The sequence below is a fragment of the Anabrus simplex genome, chromosome 2 (genome assembly GCF_040414725.1).
Source record: "Anabrus simplex isolate iqAnaSimp1 chromosome 2, ASM4041472v1, whole genome shotgun sequence".
NCBI classification, from domain to species: domain Eukaryota; kingdom Metazoa; phylum Arthropoda; class Insecta; order Orthoptera; family Tettigoniidae; genus Anabrus; species Anabrus simplex.
Window position 1 is genome coordinate 560,267,213 of NC_090266.1, and position 18,370 is coordinate 560,285,582.

The 18,370-nt window shown below is 39.1% G+C and overlaps 1 protein-coding gene across 1 annotated transcript in view; it reads right to left on the reverse strand.

The window, feature by feature from the left end:
• The window catches only part of LOC136864226 (lysine-specific demethylase 5A), an 843,789-nt gene that overhangs the window by 695,326 nt on the left and 130,093 nt on the right, over window positions 1–18,370 (reverse strand). Inside the window, exons 6-7 of the mRNA XM_067140948.2 lie at window positions 6,866–7,018; window positions 6,039–6,165 (exon numbers count right to left, since the gene is read on the reverse strand). Coding sequence (XP_066997049.2) covers window positions 6,039–6,165; window positions 6,866–7,018 — 280 coding nt within the window. The remainder of the gene's footprint in view (window positions 1–6,038; window positions 6,166–6,865; window positions 7,019–18,370) is intronic.

An 18,370-nucleotide genomic window follows, 5' to 3' on the forward strand; every position in this document is an offset into this window, starting at 1 on the left:
ACACCAACAACAACGTTTGCCACATATCTCCTTTCAGCATCACTGGATTCATCCTTAGAAACCCAGATCTTGTTATCAGCAACTCAGGATCGTATTCTATTTAAAACATCTTCAAAACAGGTAGTCGCATAGTTCTTGCGAAGTGATGTAGCATTCGGAATGTGCTGATTAGTGTATTTCTTCAAAAAATTGCTGAAGTGTTGATTATTTACTTTCTCCAGTGGTACATCAGCAGACATCATAATCGTACATAAATCCTTGTTAAAATCTGAAGTTTTCCTTGTCACAGACAGTGGCAAAATTCTCTGGAATAGGAGCTGTTGATGGTTCTGTGATGTAACATTTCGAGCCAAACTGCTTTTATGCTTTGCTGTAATGCAGTGTTGTTCAACGTTAAACTGCTTTTTAGCTTCTATTTTAGTATCACACAGCTTACTGAACAGAATAGTGCCACCTGTACTAAAATGATTAAATTCAAAGTCCCGCACAAATACTCATAATTTTTCACTTATCGAACCGTTAGTTTTTGGCATAATGAACTGAGAGTATTCGGGATCCAACATGCATAGAGCAAAATCTGTCCAGTAACTGAGCCCATTGTACTTTCTATCACCCCCTTCTCCTTTGGCACCCTCGTGAAGACAATTGTACCTGCTGAAATTATTTACACAAGCGGTTGACTGTAAAACCTCGTTACTTCGAAGTCGTTGCGACTCAAAAACCGGACTTCGAATTACGTGATTTCAAATTAACCGCCAATTCGCAATTCAGAAGTACCAACCCTTGCCGCGTTACAAAATATTCTAAGGCCCGTTACTGCATGCAGTTAACCTTGATTCACAGTTTATATCTTTCAAATGCCATGAAAAAAGAACTATTTCCAAAATGTATCCAAGAAGGTGCATTTACAGTATTCAAATAATGCACTTGGATATCTCACTGGGAAACACAACCTCAAGCAACGAAAGAAAGGAAAAAGAGCACGATTCAAAGACGAGGAGAAATCTATGCTGGCTACCATGTGCAAGTGCTTTATTCATTGGATTACTATACTATATACATTTTAGATGCCTTGAATTTACACAGAAAGCAATCGATACCCTTAAAATCGAACTTTCCTATGACTATTCTTCTACGATTTCCCGCCATGGCACTTCTCTCGTACTTCAGAAATGTAAACACTTGCCGCATCACAAAGTATTCTAAGACCCATTAATACATGCAATCACTTCGATTCACAGTTTAAACCTTTCAAATGCCATGGAAAAAACTATTTCCAAAATGTATCCAACAAGGTGCATTTACAATGTTCAAATAATGCACTTGAATAAATCACTGACAAACATCACCTTGCACAACGAAAGAAAAAATCACACAATTCAAAGACGAGGATAAATTATGTTGCTTACCCTGTGCAAAAGCATTATTTTTTGGATTTCTGTACTTTTTTTGCATTTTTAGATGCTCTGTACTGGCACAGAAATTGCCCTTAAAAAACATTGTGGCTTATCGAACTTTCCTATGATGAGGGGATAAAGTTTCTCGCTTCCATGTGCATTGCAACACACTACAAGGACCCTCATCCTCCACCCGTGTACGATTCCCCGGCTGGCATTTTCTCCTTTAAAACCTTAAGACCGTTTGGGTTCGCATTAAAATAAAGCAATGCAGTTTCATCGGCAATGACCATATTGTTCGGTACCTACGAATGCATTATATGGGCCACGTTTTTTCGTCAACTGTCGCATCACCAGTGTTCGCGGATTCTGGTTTTACACACACTGCCTGTTGCGTGATATTACAAGTGTTCCTTAAAAGCTTGAATACAAAAGAATTCCGATTTCATTCAACTTAGCAATCATCGCACTGTAGACCCACCGAAGTGAGTTCAAGTGCGGAAAGCTACCCCTCCACGTTCCGGAACACGCATTCTATTATGACGGGGATAAATTTCGAGTTGAAATTACTCTGTAACATACTATTGTTTTAAAATGTAAAGGCAGTTTCGAATTAAAAGTCTGAATTTCGGTAATGGGGCCGACATTGTACTTTGAATTACGAATTATCCGTATTTCGAATTAAACAATTTAAATAACATGCAAAACTGTATCTCATGTTTGCGGGAACGAGAGCTTCTTCGAATTAGGCGGGATTTTGAATTAACCAATTTTGAATTATCGAGGTTCTACTGTAGTGCCACCTGTACCGAAACGATTATCTCCAAAGTCCCGCACAAATACTCATAATTTTTCACTTATCAAACTGTTAGTTTTTGGCATAATGAACTGAGAGTATTTGCGATCAAACATGCATAGAGCAAAATCTGTCCAGTAACTGAGCCCACTGTACTTTCTATCACCCCCTTCTCCTTTGGTACCCCCATGAAGACAATTGAACCTGCTGAAATTATTTACAGAAGCGGTTGACCTTAGCACAAAACCTGATAATAGCCATCCTCAACTCTCCTTATGCTACCTTTGCATCTGTTGCTTTCTACTCATCTGTCTCTTTCTATATAGCTAACCCTCCTAATTCACATAAAGATAGAAATATATATATTTCTAAGAAAGACAGTTGTAAGAAATTGCACACAACAATTAGGAGATGTGAAAAATCCGTCTTTGAGAAGACTGCAAGCAGGTATGCGAAAATGGCAGAAAAAAATAAAAACATGACAAAAATACTAAAATTCATGGGAAATATAACCATGATATGAAAAATTACCGGAAAATGACAAAAAACATTAAAAACTACAAAATATGACTTTATATGACCCGTGAAAAATGCACAATTTTAGTCACCGTAGACAAAAACATGCTTAACTTGTATTTTCCATGGAAATAATTTAAAGAAAAAAATATGAATATCAAACATCCCGGCCCTAATCCTTACCTATATCCTGTTGTATTATAAATGTCATTTCAAAATAGATATTGAGACAATAACGCGAAAATATGTTTTTCCTAGAAATAAAAATTACCGACAACTACCGTATAATATCAACAATAAAACAATTCATTATATCACACTGAATCTTTTTTTTTCCCCCACAATTTGTTTTTATGTTGCACCGTCACAGATAGGTCTTACGGTGGGCGACAATGGGATATGAAAGGCCTAGGAGTGGGAAAGAAGCAGCCGTGCCCTTAATTAAGGCACAGCCCCAGCATTTGCCTGGTGTGAACATGGGAAACAGGGAAAATCATCTTCAGGGCTTCTGACAGTGGGGTTCGAACCCACTACCTCCCAGATGCAAGCTGACACCTGCGCGCCCCGAATCACATGGTTAACTTGCGTGCACGTGCACTCACGCACGCACTCACTCTCTCTTGCTTAATCTATGTAGTCGAAATGTAGAAAAATTCTTGCCGGTATTTGCCATATATCGACAGATATACATGAATGTCAGAATAAATGTATTTCCACTAAAAACGGCGCAGCACTTTAGTAGAGCAGAGGCGGAGCTCTGGCTTTTTCCAGCTGATGGTGAGTGGCCAATCAAGTTGGCTCCTGGCTCCAAGAGGGTTAAGAGAAATGAAGTCATTTGAAATTTTGGAAATTTTAATTTTCAAATTCTCAAAACTATTAATCTGCATTTTAGCCCGGCTGGCATATTTGGAATTTATTAGTTTCACTTTTTTATGGTCTATGTTGCTCCATATTGATTAACAACAATCAATTTGAGTACCTGCACTACAGGAAATTTCAAATAGTGTCCACCTTGTCAATACTGAACACGTCTAGGACATAACAGTATGGTAATTTCATACTAATTGTTCAATCGTACATTTTGAGAGCAATATAACTGATTGAAGGATTTTATTAACAGACCCAAAACTATCCTAAGTGAAAATCAGAAAGAAAAGAGAAAGTACACAGTGATCACTTGTAACAAACACTCAAATGAGTTGTCAAAGGTTTTTAAAAAAACAGGGCAATGAAATAGCATATATAACTAATAACAATAAAATGATTCTCAATTCACTAAAAGAAGACAAAGTCAGTCAATATCATAGATCATGTGGTGGTTTTTTTCCCTACAATTTGCTTTACGCTGCGCCGACAAGATAAGTATTATGGCAACGATGGGATAGAAAAGGCCTAGGAATGGGAAGGAAGCGGCCGTGGCCTTAGTTAAAGAACAGCCCCAACATTTGCCTGGTGTGAAAATGGGAAACCACAGGAATCCATTTCAGGGCTGCTTACAGTGGGGTTCGAACCCACTAACTGCCGGATGCAAGCTCACAGCTGTGCCCCTAACCGCACAGCCAACTCACTTGATAGTCAGGTGTTTGTAGTCAGGTGTTTATACCTTGACTTGTCAGGATTGAAAATGACAGTATATCAGGCCATCAGAAAGAAGTTTAAAAGTTTGCTATGGAGAGCACATTAACGGTGTGAAACATACAAGGTATTCTGCCATGTGTGAACATAACAAAAAAAAAAAACAACCATAATTTTACAAGTATAGAAAAGGATTTTAAGTGAATGTACACACCTCAGAAAGGTAATTATATGAACACTTTGGAAAAACTAGTAATCTACCTTGTCACAAAAATGTAATGGAGATTTATATTTGAATGAATTTTGGACAGAAGAAAAATCTTCATTTAAATTGGCAAGTTTATATGTTAGAAAGAAGAGAAAAAATAAATCAACCCATGACCACTAACCCCTAACAAGTTCCAACTCACTACCAGTAAGAGAGATACAGCTTCCTGCCCCTCCCTTCTACCCCCTTACGCAGCACTGCTGGGCCAAAGCTATTTTAACACTCACGGTGCCTGAATATCCGAGGTGTCGACAACAAGCAGCCAAGTATTTTCATGCGAGTACCTTGTTACAATAGAGAACTGCACTAAGAACCCTAAGTTTATTTAGATCAACATAGGAAATAGGTGTTTTTCTCTCACTGAAGGGTGAAAGACCTTGAATTTAACCTGGCTTGCATAAATTTTAATAAAGTCACATCATACTGAGGAACATGTGAATGGATTCGCACCGTCAGGAAAACTAAATCAACGGCAAAAACACAGAACCCATAGTTATTCCTGCACAGTAATAATTTTTCATAAAGGTCAGTTTATTCCAAGCCAAAAACTTGGAAAGACATTAAGGTGCTTTGTAAGGAGTTTTTCAATTGTAATATTATGTAAATACATGGACAGAATTGTTTAACATAGTTTTCCATCACACAACAGTGCCAATTTTAATTCTTTGGCAACTTTTCCATCAACTGTTTTGCACACTGCTCAAGCAGTTTTTAGACTTTTTAGATTAGTAGAAAGAAGAACAAACTTTTGTTGATAACGTACAGAAAACGAGCAAAGAATAAACTGCAATATAGTTTCTTATTAATGTTTTTAAGTAATGCATGCAGTTTTAAATAAGTTTCCAAAATTGTTCACAAAAAAGTAATCAAGTGATTATAAAATGGAGAGTAATATTCACTGAAGAAGAAAATGATTTTGTTGTCAAAACATGTAAGACTTAACAATTAGTATGAAATAAACATAATACTGTTTCCTAGATATGTTTGCTACTGACAAAGAGGACACCATTTTTAATTTCCTATACCATAGGTATTCGGATTGAAACAAATATCCGTATGGAGTCAGGCATGTCCAGTCCAAGTGGATATGCATTTGGATAAGTTTGGAGAGACGAGTACAGATTCAATGGCGAGTTTTGCCAGGTACAAGAAGCTGGATTCTTATCTCTAGTGTCCGTGCAGTTAATTAAAGAACAGCCCTAGCATTTGCCAGGAGTGAAAATGGGTAATCGTGAGAAACTTTAAGAGATATTAAGGATCAGGCTCAAACCCACCATAATATGAATGGAGCCACACCAATCATACCACGCAGCCAACTCATGTGGTATATTGTGGTCAATTTAAAATTATTAAGAAAATTATCTTAACCAAGAAGTGGAATTCCCAGCACAAACAGCCAATTTTTAAAATGAAACTACATTTGAAGTTATGAAATGATAACAAATGATAAAACAAAATATTTGCAAAATTGTTATTTTTTTCTTACCTTTAGGAATGTCCTCAAGAGGTGGCATTAGACAGAATGTATGGTAGCTATCATCACAACCATCACAGAGTAACATACAATCCTCTACATCACCCCGTCCACAATAGTGACAAACGTACTTGGCCAGCTGAAACACAGTGAATTTTACTCATTTTCTGGTTGAGACAAAAATTCTCACACCATACATAACTGTTATAATTATAAACTAGACTTTAAAAACTGAAATCGGCCATTCACGACAAAGGAACTGTACTGCCATGAAGTATGTCTCAGTTTGTGTCACCACCACCACCACCACCACCACCACCACCACCACCACCACCACCGTCTAGTTCAAAGAAACAAGTCCAATAAAAATCCACAGAAAAGTGAATAAACTTATCTATGTAACCATTCTGGTAGTAGTGATTTAGTGTTTCATGTCATCCTACCTGCTGCATCCAGAGAATGGTATAAGCACTGTTAAGACAACCCACGACAAAGAATATTTACACAATAAGGGAGAGTAAAAAGCAGCAACAGCCAAATTCTGTAAGAATATGCCAGTATTTGCTTGAAAATACAGAAGACAACATATATCAAACATCTTCTCATAAATCAAATCCACAAATCCTTGTTATCACAAAGTAGCCATGAAGTTTCCTCAATAGTCGAACAACATAATTACATTGAAACAAAGCATGAGCCAGTCACCAAATTCCCAGCAGGACTTGTAAAAAAAAAACCTAGATGGATTTTGCAATAAGTCATCATATCAGGATTGAGAGCAAGAGTCTTGGATCATAGGTAATACTTCAATTTCTTCACGGATATGTTATCATACTCACAGGATCATAGTCTCGTTTAGCTTTCTTTCGCTTGGTCTTGGCTTTAGGCTTTTCTGGTTTTTTGTTTTGGAATCCAGCCATCTTTGGACCAGCCCCATAACACTGTAATCTTCGTAGCTCTTTATTCTCATTCCAATCATATTTTTCATTCATCTGCAAATTCATAATAGTGTTACTTCAGAAGAATTTATCATCAGTACTTGAAAGATACAAACCAATTGCAGAAACATGCAAGCAAGCTTTTGTACATACACATTCTTCCATGAGAAAGACAACTTGGAAGACCAAAATACAATCAGACAAGTCCACATTACAAATCTTGAAATTTTACCATCATTGAAGAGAATCCAGGATCATTAAGCAGGAAGGTATATTTTTTTACTTATCACTCTCATGCAGGGTGAGATAATCCATCATTCAGATGTCAAAGGGTACTTTTAACCAAAATTAATATTCTTACAAAACATGAAGGAAGCAATATCAACAAATTCTCATGTAACAAGGGAAGAAGTAACAATCTTCAATCAATACACGTTAAAATCTATTCTAAGAAGAACTAGATTAATATCTTGGTCTATTTAATGTCAAAAACTTCATTTTTAGTCCGTATTGAATCCAGATTTACATTAAGGAGTGAGGGTAATTGTTTCAACCTATTCAATACAACAACAGTGTGACGTCATGAATACATCACATATTTTAAATATTTGTCTTGGCTTTAGGCTTTTCTGGTTTTTTGTTTTGGAATCCAGCCATCTTTGGACCAGCCCCATAACACTGTAATCTTCGTAATATACTTTAAATATGTGATGTATTAATGACGTCACACTATTGTAGTATTGAATAGGTGGAAACGTCCGACTCGTTGGCTGAATGGTCAGCGTACTGGCCTTCAGTCCATAGGGTCCCGGGTTCGATTCCCGGCCGGGTCGGGGATTTTAACCCTAATTGGTTAATTCCAATGGCCTGGGGGATGGGTGTTTGTGCTGTCCCCAACATCCCTGCAACTCACACACCACACATAACACTATCCTCCACCACAATAACACGCAGTTACCTACACATGGCAGATGCCGCCCACCCTCATCGGAGGGTCTGCCTTACAAGGGCTGCACTCGGCTAGAAATAGCCGCACGAAATTATTATAGGTGGAAACAATTACCCTCACTTCTTAATGTAAATCATGGTTTATGTCACAGCCACCTTGCTATATACACTGACTGAGCAAATGTCATGGGATAGCGGAGCAATGATGCACAGGTGTGTTGTCTGCGCATCAAACGCCCCCTGTGCCAGCGGCAGTTGTATAGGAGATCTTGTGAGCAGTGGCTGTGCATGTGACAGGTGTAACATGGAACGTCGTCGTGAGCTGACACCGTTCTAACGGCATACCTGCCAACTTTACAAAACCAAAAATCAGGAGATTTTGATTTTTAAATCAGGAAAAATCAGGAGAAATCAGGAGATACAATTGGTCAAAATTGCTTATTCTACATGTCTTGCGCAACACAGTACTACAATATATTTATAACACTTATTGTCTCAAAGCCCGACTGTTGCTATACGAGGCTACAAGGCTAAAAATTACGCATCTCTATTCCCTCACAGGAAGTGCGTGAGTGGGATGATCGGTCTCTGATAAGCCTACCGAAAATAGTATGAACTCATGCTCCAGATGTGTGAATCAGTCATGCACTTAGCAAATGCATAGATTAATATATTGCATCAAGCACCCGCGCAATTATGCGAAGCGCAATGCTATTTGGATCAAATAATTAGCTGATGTACCCGTGCTTCACTACGGAATTCTCAGGAAGACTGTCCTTATAGTTTTCCCAACTGAAGTCAACATTTCATTACGACAACGCCAGTATGAATGTCGTGATTAAAAGCAATGATTTCATACGAAATATTCGATAAAATGAAAACAGCACATTTTCTCACTTTTAGCGAAAGGTACTACAGTGTCAATCTAACAGTTCAAAGTTTCAGAGCTAGAATGACCAGGCTGCAGACAGCCGCAAACACTCTTGTGTAATAATTATTCTGTTTAAGTGTGCACACTGCTCATTCAAATCACTACCTCCGAGTAGGGATCGAATAGCTGGAATACTATGATGATCCAGTGTGTAACGTACCAGTAGTATCAGAAAATTTATGAACCAGAAGAATGGCATGCTAAAGAAGAGAGATCTAACTCCCCACTGCCCAGCTTCTTCCCGCCAGTATTCAGGCAGGCTGTTATACTTGAAACCCAGCAGTAATCCCGTCTATCGTAGATAAATGGCAGCAGAATACACAAAGCACATCACAACAAACAATGGTCAATGTAATGCTATTGTTGATCAATTTTATGAGCTTTCTATATTGGAGGCCTTCACATTTAGTTTTCTTCTGAATCTGTGATGTTAGAGCATCTAATGTAAAGTGAGTCGTCCTTTCTTTCATGACTCCCTCTTGTGGTATTATTCAAGCGATCGTTCCTTCACGACTTTCTTCATTATTATAATCTTCAAAATTTAATCACCATCACCACCAATATTATTGTAGTCAGAACAGTAAAACTGAATAAGCAAATTATCACAAAAATAATTTATTCTATTATTACCACCTATTCAATACAAGCCACGTGCTACGTGGATGAAATCTACATAATACTATATACACTTCTCAGGGACATGTTTCGCCCCATGTTAACGGCATCATCAGCCTGTAGGTAACCTTAAGGTCAAATGTCTGAAACATTATCTATTCATATATGGATTACAATGAAAAGTATGTTACACATTAATCCATGTATGAATAGATAATGTTTCAGACATATGAACTTAAGGTTACCTAAAGGTTGATGATGCCCTTAACAAGGGGCAAAAAATGTCCCTGAGAAGTGTAAGTTATACGAATCAATCATGAGAAGTGTCTCTTGCAAAACTGAATAAGACAAATAATCGGAAATTGCATTCTCTGTAACTTTTGTTATGTAGTATTTTTCAATATGACCACTAAGATAGGTAATTTTAAAAAAAATTTTGCACCTTCCCCTAAACTACCATTTTGAACAGAGTGAATAAAATTATTTATAGCATAGACTGTAGTTCCTTATTCCCTGACTTTACATACAATTCTGTTCACCCATTTTCTTGTACATCGGCGCTGATATGGACTTAGCAAAAAAAATAATAATAAAAATTATAAAAAATCTAAATTCATGAATATCTCTGTTATCACAGCCGGTACGGTAAAAATGTATAAGACATAAATGATAGGAAATTTAATAATATATAACTTTAGTTATGTAGTATTTATCATTAGGGCCAATAATAACAAATATTTGAGAATTAAATTTTAGGCCTTCCCCTAAACTACCATTTCACTCAGCGCGAATAACATTATTTATGGCCTAGATTGTAGCAACTTATTCCCCGACGTTATATACCGATTTTCATTAAATTCTCTTCAGCCGTTTTCTCGTGATGAGCCTGCGCACGTACAGACAGACAGACAGAAATTACGGAAAATTAAAACTTATTTCTCCTTGTTAATATGGCCACGACCGGTACGGAAATATCATTCTTTTTAAATTCTGAGCAATGTACAGACGAAACATTTTATTTATATTGAGATAATTTAAAATTAGTCAGAATTGTCTCCAAATGGCTTCTAAAATCTCTAGAAAAGTCACCCGTCGTTATCATTGAAATTATGTCACTATATTACTAAGAAAGCGACTAGTCTCTAGAATCGACCAAAGAGGATGGAATCGACTAGACTGACGTGAACGAACACGAATATAGCACGCGAGAACGAGAGATTGACAATCGATATGCGCGTCGCGATATACAGGTTTCAATAAACATCGCACATTCGCGCACATTTCTCGCATTAATAAACTTCGATATTTCGTTTGAAAGCGGCCATTGAGCGAAGGACTTCCGGCCACTGACGTAAAAAAGCTGAAATGGAGGGATTTGAAAACAAATGTTTGAAGTTCACCAAAAAATCGGGAGAAAAGATAGAATATTCGGGAGCGGGAAAAACTGTCGAAAATCGGGAGTCTCCCGCCTGAATCGGGAAAGTTGGCAGGTATGTAACGGGGTATGGTGGTCGGTGCCCGACAGATGGGAAGTGCGATTTCAGAAGTGGTGCGGGAATTCAGTTTCACACGATCAACCGTGTCCAGAGTGTATCGTGAATGGCTGAATGCGGGTGTCACCATCCACAACAGATGAACGACCGGCTGTCCAACCACCCTCAATGACAGTGACCGGCAACATCTGAGACGGATTGTCAATAGTGACAGACGGGCAACTGTGCAACAAATCACGGCTCAATTCAACACAGGCCATGCTAGCCATGCCTCCCAGTTGACAATCCATAGGAACATGGGTTCTATGGGGTATGGGAGCCGGCACCGCACACGGGTGCCGCTGTTAACTCAATGTCGTCGATAATGACGCGCATTTGTCGCCAGAGACCCAGGTTGGACACCGGAACAATGGCGTAACGTGATATGGTCGGACGAATCACGATTTCAACTGCACCATGCCGATGGGAGGCACCGTGTATGGCGCAGACCACATGAAGCGATGGATCCCGCCTGCCTCGAAGGTGTGGTCCAGGGCGCTGGTGTCTCTGTTATGGTCTGGGGTGCATTTTCCTGGTATGGAATGGGCCCCCTAGTTGTTCTGGAAGAGACTTTGAATGGTACGTGGTATGTTGAGCTGCTCAGAGACCATCTCCACCCATTTTTGGCCTTCCAGCGCCCAGACGGTTCTGCGGTGTTTCAAGATAACGCGACGCCACATCGTTCCCACGTCGCCCGGGAATGGTTCCAGGAACATGCAGCGGAGGTCCAACGACTAAGTGTAAGTCAGTGTAAAGCTCTGCATCAGTAATATAAAATGCTATTATCATCTAATAGTATTTAAAACAGGCTTGAAACCGGAGTGGTGTTCAAGAAGTCAAAAATGATCTAAGGGGTAATCTTTTCTATAGAGCGTTCCAACCTTAAATTGCAGTACAGCAGTAATGGGATAATTCTGTCTCTTTCCTTCTCCCGTGTTTTGCGGATAGCGCTGTCCTACTCTAAGGGTACGGCCATAGTGCACCGCTTCCCGCTTCCTGCTTTATCGCGGCGGGCGAGCGGGAAAGAAGAGAGAGTGAAAACTGATTGGGGCGGCCATACTGCACCCGCCTACCTGCGTTAACCAGCTCAAACCGCTTCTACCCACTTTAACAGGAAATAACTTTTATTCCTTTTCCCCGCTTGAACCGCTTTACCGCCCAACACGCCAGGTCAGTCTGCTGCTTATCTTCCGACTGCGCACATTGTTCTCACTCTTGCTTTTATAAAATAGAAGCGGATAAAGATATTTTAATCTCCAAAGTATTTATGAAAAGTGTAATTTGGGACAAAAGGTTGCAAGCCCATGCCTACGTTGTTGACAAAGCATGGAAGGAAAGAGCTGCTGAAATGGGTGTTGAAGACTGTAAGTGAGAAATAGACAGTACTTTTTTATTATTATTATTATTATTATTATTATTATTATCAACAAAAATTAAATCGTTATTATTATATCAAACAACTACATTAGTAGTCACTAAACATTACTGCATTTCCCAGTAATGTGTTTTCAGATATTTCCTAATAGTTGAATAGTTCTGAGCGGGACTTCAGATGATCAGCGAGTTATTAACAGTGTAAAACTAAGTAAATAATCAATCGATAAACTAATAATTTTGTTTGTTTTCTCAGATGGGGTTCTGCGGAAAAAGTGGAAGTATCTCAGAGAACAATTCGCCATAGAAATCGGAAAGTTCCCTCCCTGTCGTTCAGGTGATGCTGGCGGTCATCCAGAATCCAAATGGCCATATTCTAAATCACTGACGTTTTTAGTGGGCACCAAGAACTACATCGAGCAACTTGGAAAACAGTAAAACTCTAGCTAATCAGGAAAATGAGCATTCTGAAATGGTTGCTCACACTGCAGCTGGGTGTGGAGAGTATTCAGGAAGTGGAAAAAAACGCACAGCTCAGGAAACACAGCAGGATGAATAGGCTTGCCAAGAAAAAGGAAGCGAGACGAACTAAGTTCAAAGTATAACCAGAAAATGATACTGATTGAGAAAAAAAAAGGCTTCTTTGTTGGAACGCGTCATGCAAGAACGCAGATGTGACCGATGTGACAATGATGATGCATTGTTCTTTCGAAGTTTTTTTGGCTTATGTAAGCAAAATACCGCACCATTAGAAACTGCAACTCAGAAATAGAGTTCAGCAATTAGTTGACGAGTTCGTTTATCCGAATTTCCAGGATATTCCACACATTCCCAGCCCTAATTCCAGTCATGGTGGTACTTCATACTCAAATGAACAGACCGTTCAGACCGCACTTCATGGTGATGCATTTGAGACATTGTGGAACTGTTAGGTGAATGTGTGTTACGTTAAAAAGTGTAATGCTAAACATTTTCATTAATATTTACTTCGTATTCATTCTCTAATAAAATTAGTTTTGAAAAAGTGTACTTATAACGCTTCCGCCATTAATTTATCGTTGAAATTAAATGTTTTTACTTTGTTTTATAAGACGATTTACGTCGCACCGACACAGATAGGTCTTATGGCGACAATGGGACAGGAAAGGTCTAGGAGTGGGAAGGAAGCGGCCGTGGCCTTAATTAAGCTACAGCCCCAGCATTTGCCTGATGTAAAAAGGGTAACCAAGGAAAACCATCTTCAGGGCTGCCGACAGTGGGGTTCGAACCCACTATCTCCCGAATACTGGATACTGGTCGCACTTACGCGAATGCAGCTATCGAGCTCGGTAATTAAATGTTTATAGCCCAACTATTGTTATAAAATCCTGTTCAAAATTACCACATCATTTTCCCTTTTGTATAAATAAAACAATCAAAACTAATAATTCAAAACTACTTTCCTCAAAGTTACGTTCTTCTGGAAGAATTTTCTGTTGGTGAAAGTTACACCATCCTTTTCTTATCCGGTATTCGATTTTGTTCAAGATGTAGTCTGTTCATCCATTCGGAAATATTCGTAAAATTTCTCGGGGTGAGCTTTCAATTGAGGTAACAAAGTACGTTATTCCCCTACTTTAAGGCGAGTTCTGTTCATTTCGTACCGCGCGAGTTGGCCGTGCGGTTAGGGGCGCGCGGCTGTGAGCTTGCATCCTTAATTAAGGCTACGGCCGCTTCCTTCCAACTCCTAAGCCTTTCCTATCCCATCGTCGCCATAAGACCTATCTGTGTCGATGTAACGTAAAGCCACTAGCAAAAAAATGTTCATTTCGTGGACGTTTTTAATTCTTTCTTGTTTAATTTTATGATAATATCTGTTGTCAACAACATACACATTAGATCCTCGCGTGACACCTCTATCTTGCCTACTGACAGATGCTTCCTGCCTTCCGCGAGCGGTGCACTAACCACCACCAGCTAGAATCGCGCGGGTTCATTTCGCTGCTTCCAACTGGCGCGGTTTACGCAACAAAGCGAGAAGCAGGAAGCGGTGCACTATGGACGTACCCTAATGCAGAGGGTTTGCCAAATATCCGTAAATCATAATGTTACCGTTTAAAATGGGTGAATATCGTGTTGTGTACAGAATTTCAAGGCGCATTTGATGCCGTTAACAAAAAAAAAATGTAAGAAAAGGCACGAAAAAGTCAGTCGCTGGCCAGCACCTTTCCTATTTAATTTACATGGGGGATCAAAGCGAGGCAAATGGTCTTCAGATATGGAAGTTATTTTTAAAACAATCCCGAAGTTCTTATCTTGCTTATTTCTTAATTTGTGATAAGAAGAATATCTCCTTGAATTTTGGTTTTGCGCGTGACTCGGCTGGCTGGCTGTCTGGCTGGCTGAAGTACCGGTAATGATCTCCCAAACATGCGCTTTTAACATTTCCAGACAGTCGCATGCAGTGCAGTGCTCATTTCGTCAGTAGTATGTATAATAGTGATTAAATACATATCAGTGACATATGTACAATTCTTGAGGGAAAGTGTATTTCGTTTGTGTGGTTCGTGAGTTCGTGCTCGTGCGTGGGGATCTAATTTCTAAGAAAAAGTGCAGAAGGATCATGGCGTGGTTAAGGCAAAGCAAACGGTCTTCGAATATGGAAGTTATTTTTAAATCATACCTCAAGTCCTTTATCTCGTTATCTCTTAATTTATGACAGGGAGAACGTCTCGTTTGTTTAAGTTTCACGAGTGACTCGGCTGGCTGAGCTTTTAAATATACTGACAGCCGTGTGCAGTGGTGTTCATTTTATCAGTATTATAAGATTGATTAAATAAAGATCAGTAATATATATAATTTAATGGCGTGTGGCCTCCGAAGAGGCCGAGTGCAGGTCTTCCGAGTTGACACCACATAGGCGACCTGCGCGTCTATAAGAATGTGGCCCTACCTGTGATGAATTCTAATGCTGAAGACGGCACACACACCCAGCCCCCGAGCCAGTGGAATTAACCAATGAATGTTAAAATCCCCGACCCTGGCGGAAATTGAACCCGGGGCCCTCTGGACCAAAGGCCAGCACGTTAATCATTTAAGCCATGGGGCCGGACAAGATCAGTAATAAATGTATAGTTCTTGAGGACAAGTGGATTGTGTTTGTTGTGTCTGTGTAGTTCGAAGAAAAAGTGCAGAAGGATGTACAATGGATCGTCAAATTAAAAAGGAACGTTCCGTAGGTAAACTCAGGGGAAAGAACGCTATATTATAATGAGTGTCCTGGATTATTTTTTAAAGACTATGACTATGAGCAGCGCAGTCAGTGAAACTGCTTAAGCTACAGGTTGTTCCATAAGAACAATCTATGCTATAAGGAAGGAACACACACACACACATGGTCCTTTGCGAACTCCCGCAAAAACAGCAAAAAAGAGAAGGACGGCAGAAAAATGCAAGGAAAATTAAATATGATGAAATTGTGCGAAGTGGAGTGCGTCGGGTGGTTCACTCTCTTTTATTTGCTAACATACCACCAACATTGAACGTGATTTTGAGTCGGGTAAATGGAGAAGATTCTTTGCCACGATTTTCCGAAACTACATTGCATCGCTTCTTACATAATATAGGCTTACGTAATTTAAGACGGGGTAATAAAGCAGCTTTCATTGAAACCGATGAAATTATTAATTGGAGGCACAGATATCTCAGGGAGATAAAATGTTTGAGGGCACAAAATAAAGCTATAATTTACACAGATGAATCGTGGGTAAATATTGGGCAGACAGTGACAAAAGAATGGAAGGATACGACAGTGAAAAGTGCACGGCAGGTCGCCATTGAAGGGGTGAGTTCGGGACTTAGGCCACCGAAAAGCCGAGGACCGTGATTTGCCTTAGTCCACAAGGATAATGAACATGGTTTTGTTCCTAATGCTGAACTAACATTTTTATGCCATAAAAATATAAGAGAATTGGGCAAATTACGTGAACGAAGTAAAGAAAAATGAAAGAGATTTGTGGAAAGCAGACGAATTACAGGACGATGTCGACGATGAAAATTTTTAATACGACTTTCTTCATCGTCCAGATCATCCTAAAGTTCATCTCCCGGACCCGGTTCATCCAACGCGGGAACATCAGGCCTTGCAGAAAGGATAGAAGGTGTACGTCCAATGTCTGAGAGCAACGCCAGTGATTAAAGTACGTTGTATTTATTTTACCATGCTACAAATATTAATTTATGAATGAAGTTAAAATTACAAACGAAAAATGTGGAAGTGTGACGCCCTGTTTGAGTCACACTCGAGCGTGACTTCACGAGTCGATTTCGCAACAGCGCGCTCCATCTACGCTGTACTGCAATTTAAGGTTGGAACACACTATAAATAATAATAAACTTGAAGAAGTACTTCAACTTTCATCATCAATGTGAAAGTGATAAAATGAAATACATAATTCATTTCTTTAAATATTAATATTCACATAATCATTACTAGTTTTATAACACTCAGACTGGCAAAAGAAAGCAAATGTTTCTCTCCTTTACCTAATTCTTTAAAAGCAAAATAATACTCCTCTCAACATGCAAATGCCATTTCAATATTTATGACTTATTAGTGCTGATAAGGAAGATTATATCCAACATAGAAAGTAGAGCATTTGGACAATTTAAAATATAAGCAAATGTTAATGGAATTTCTTGGCCCAGAATTCAATGTTGTAACAAATTCTTATTCTAAGAAGTATACAACCATGGAGCTGCCTGCGAGGCTGTATTACATGTAAACAAGCCATTTCTTCAGCAGGGATATAGATTGGTACTGTGACAGTTTGCTACTGTGCGAATGAAAGCTTTGAATATTTTGCGTGTTGTGTCTCTACCTTAGTTGGTTTTGTGCGCGCATGCGATACTTTGATTTGGCGAGCCAGTATGTTCTGTTTTTCTTATGATTATTTTAACACACATTAGGGGAGTTTGGAACTCATATCGGTGATATCAATGACAAAAACCCAACATTGAGAACGGCCATATTCTGCTTATACAGTAGAGAAAATATGTATTTTAGTTTATGAGAACACTGGAAGCAATATTTCTATGCCACTTATATTGAACTAATTGTGTGAACTGCATAATTAAACACCATGCTAATTACACAGGAAGAAGTTTCAATAATAGGCAACCAATTGGAAATTTGTGGTGTATTTTATAGATTGTATTCAAATGCATTTGTTACTATTATGTGAAAATAATGAAGTATCATTTAAGTACATCAACTGAACAATTACTCCTGGTGGTTTGAATGGTACCTTGACAAGCTGCGTGCGCATGTTATGCTCTCATTTTCATTCTCATTCCAGCCTTTACTTGCTAACTTTCTCTGAAAACATTCACTGGGAGACTTGCTTAGACTTCAGACTGGAGTATTATACAGTGGGTACATTCTCAAAATTTTCAGACAGCAGGGTCATCGTGCAGACAATTACATAGGGCATATTAGTGGATACACATTGCCCGACTCGTTAGCTGAATGGTCAGCGTACTGGCCTTCAGTTCAGAGGGTCCCGGGTTCGAGTCCCGGCTGGGTCGGGGATTTTAATTGCTTCTGATTAATTCTTCTGGCTCGGGGACTGGGTGTATCTGTCCGACCCAACACACTCATATCATATTCAGACAACATACCACACTACCAACCATCATAGAAACACGCAGATATATATAGGGTTGGAGTCAGGAAGGGCATCCGGCAGTAAAACGGCCAAATCCACATGTGCGACGCAGTTCGCACCCGCGACCCCACAGGTGTGGAAAAAGTGGCAGCAAAAGAAGAAGATTAGCGGTTACACATCACTTTATATAAACAGGCATCAAAACCGCTATGATTATTGAAAAGTACGTATTGAACAAGAGTTGCAGTTGAATTTTTATTTCTAAATTGTTTTGTACAAGTTTCAGCAACAACTTTTGAGGAAAGGATGCTACACAAGAGGACTTCACTGATTTTACTAATATGAGGATGCAACCAGTCTT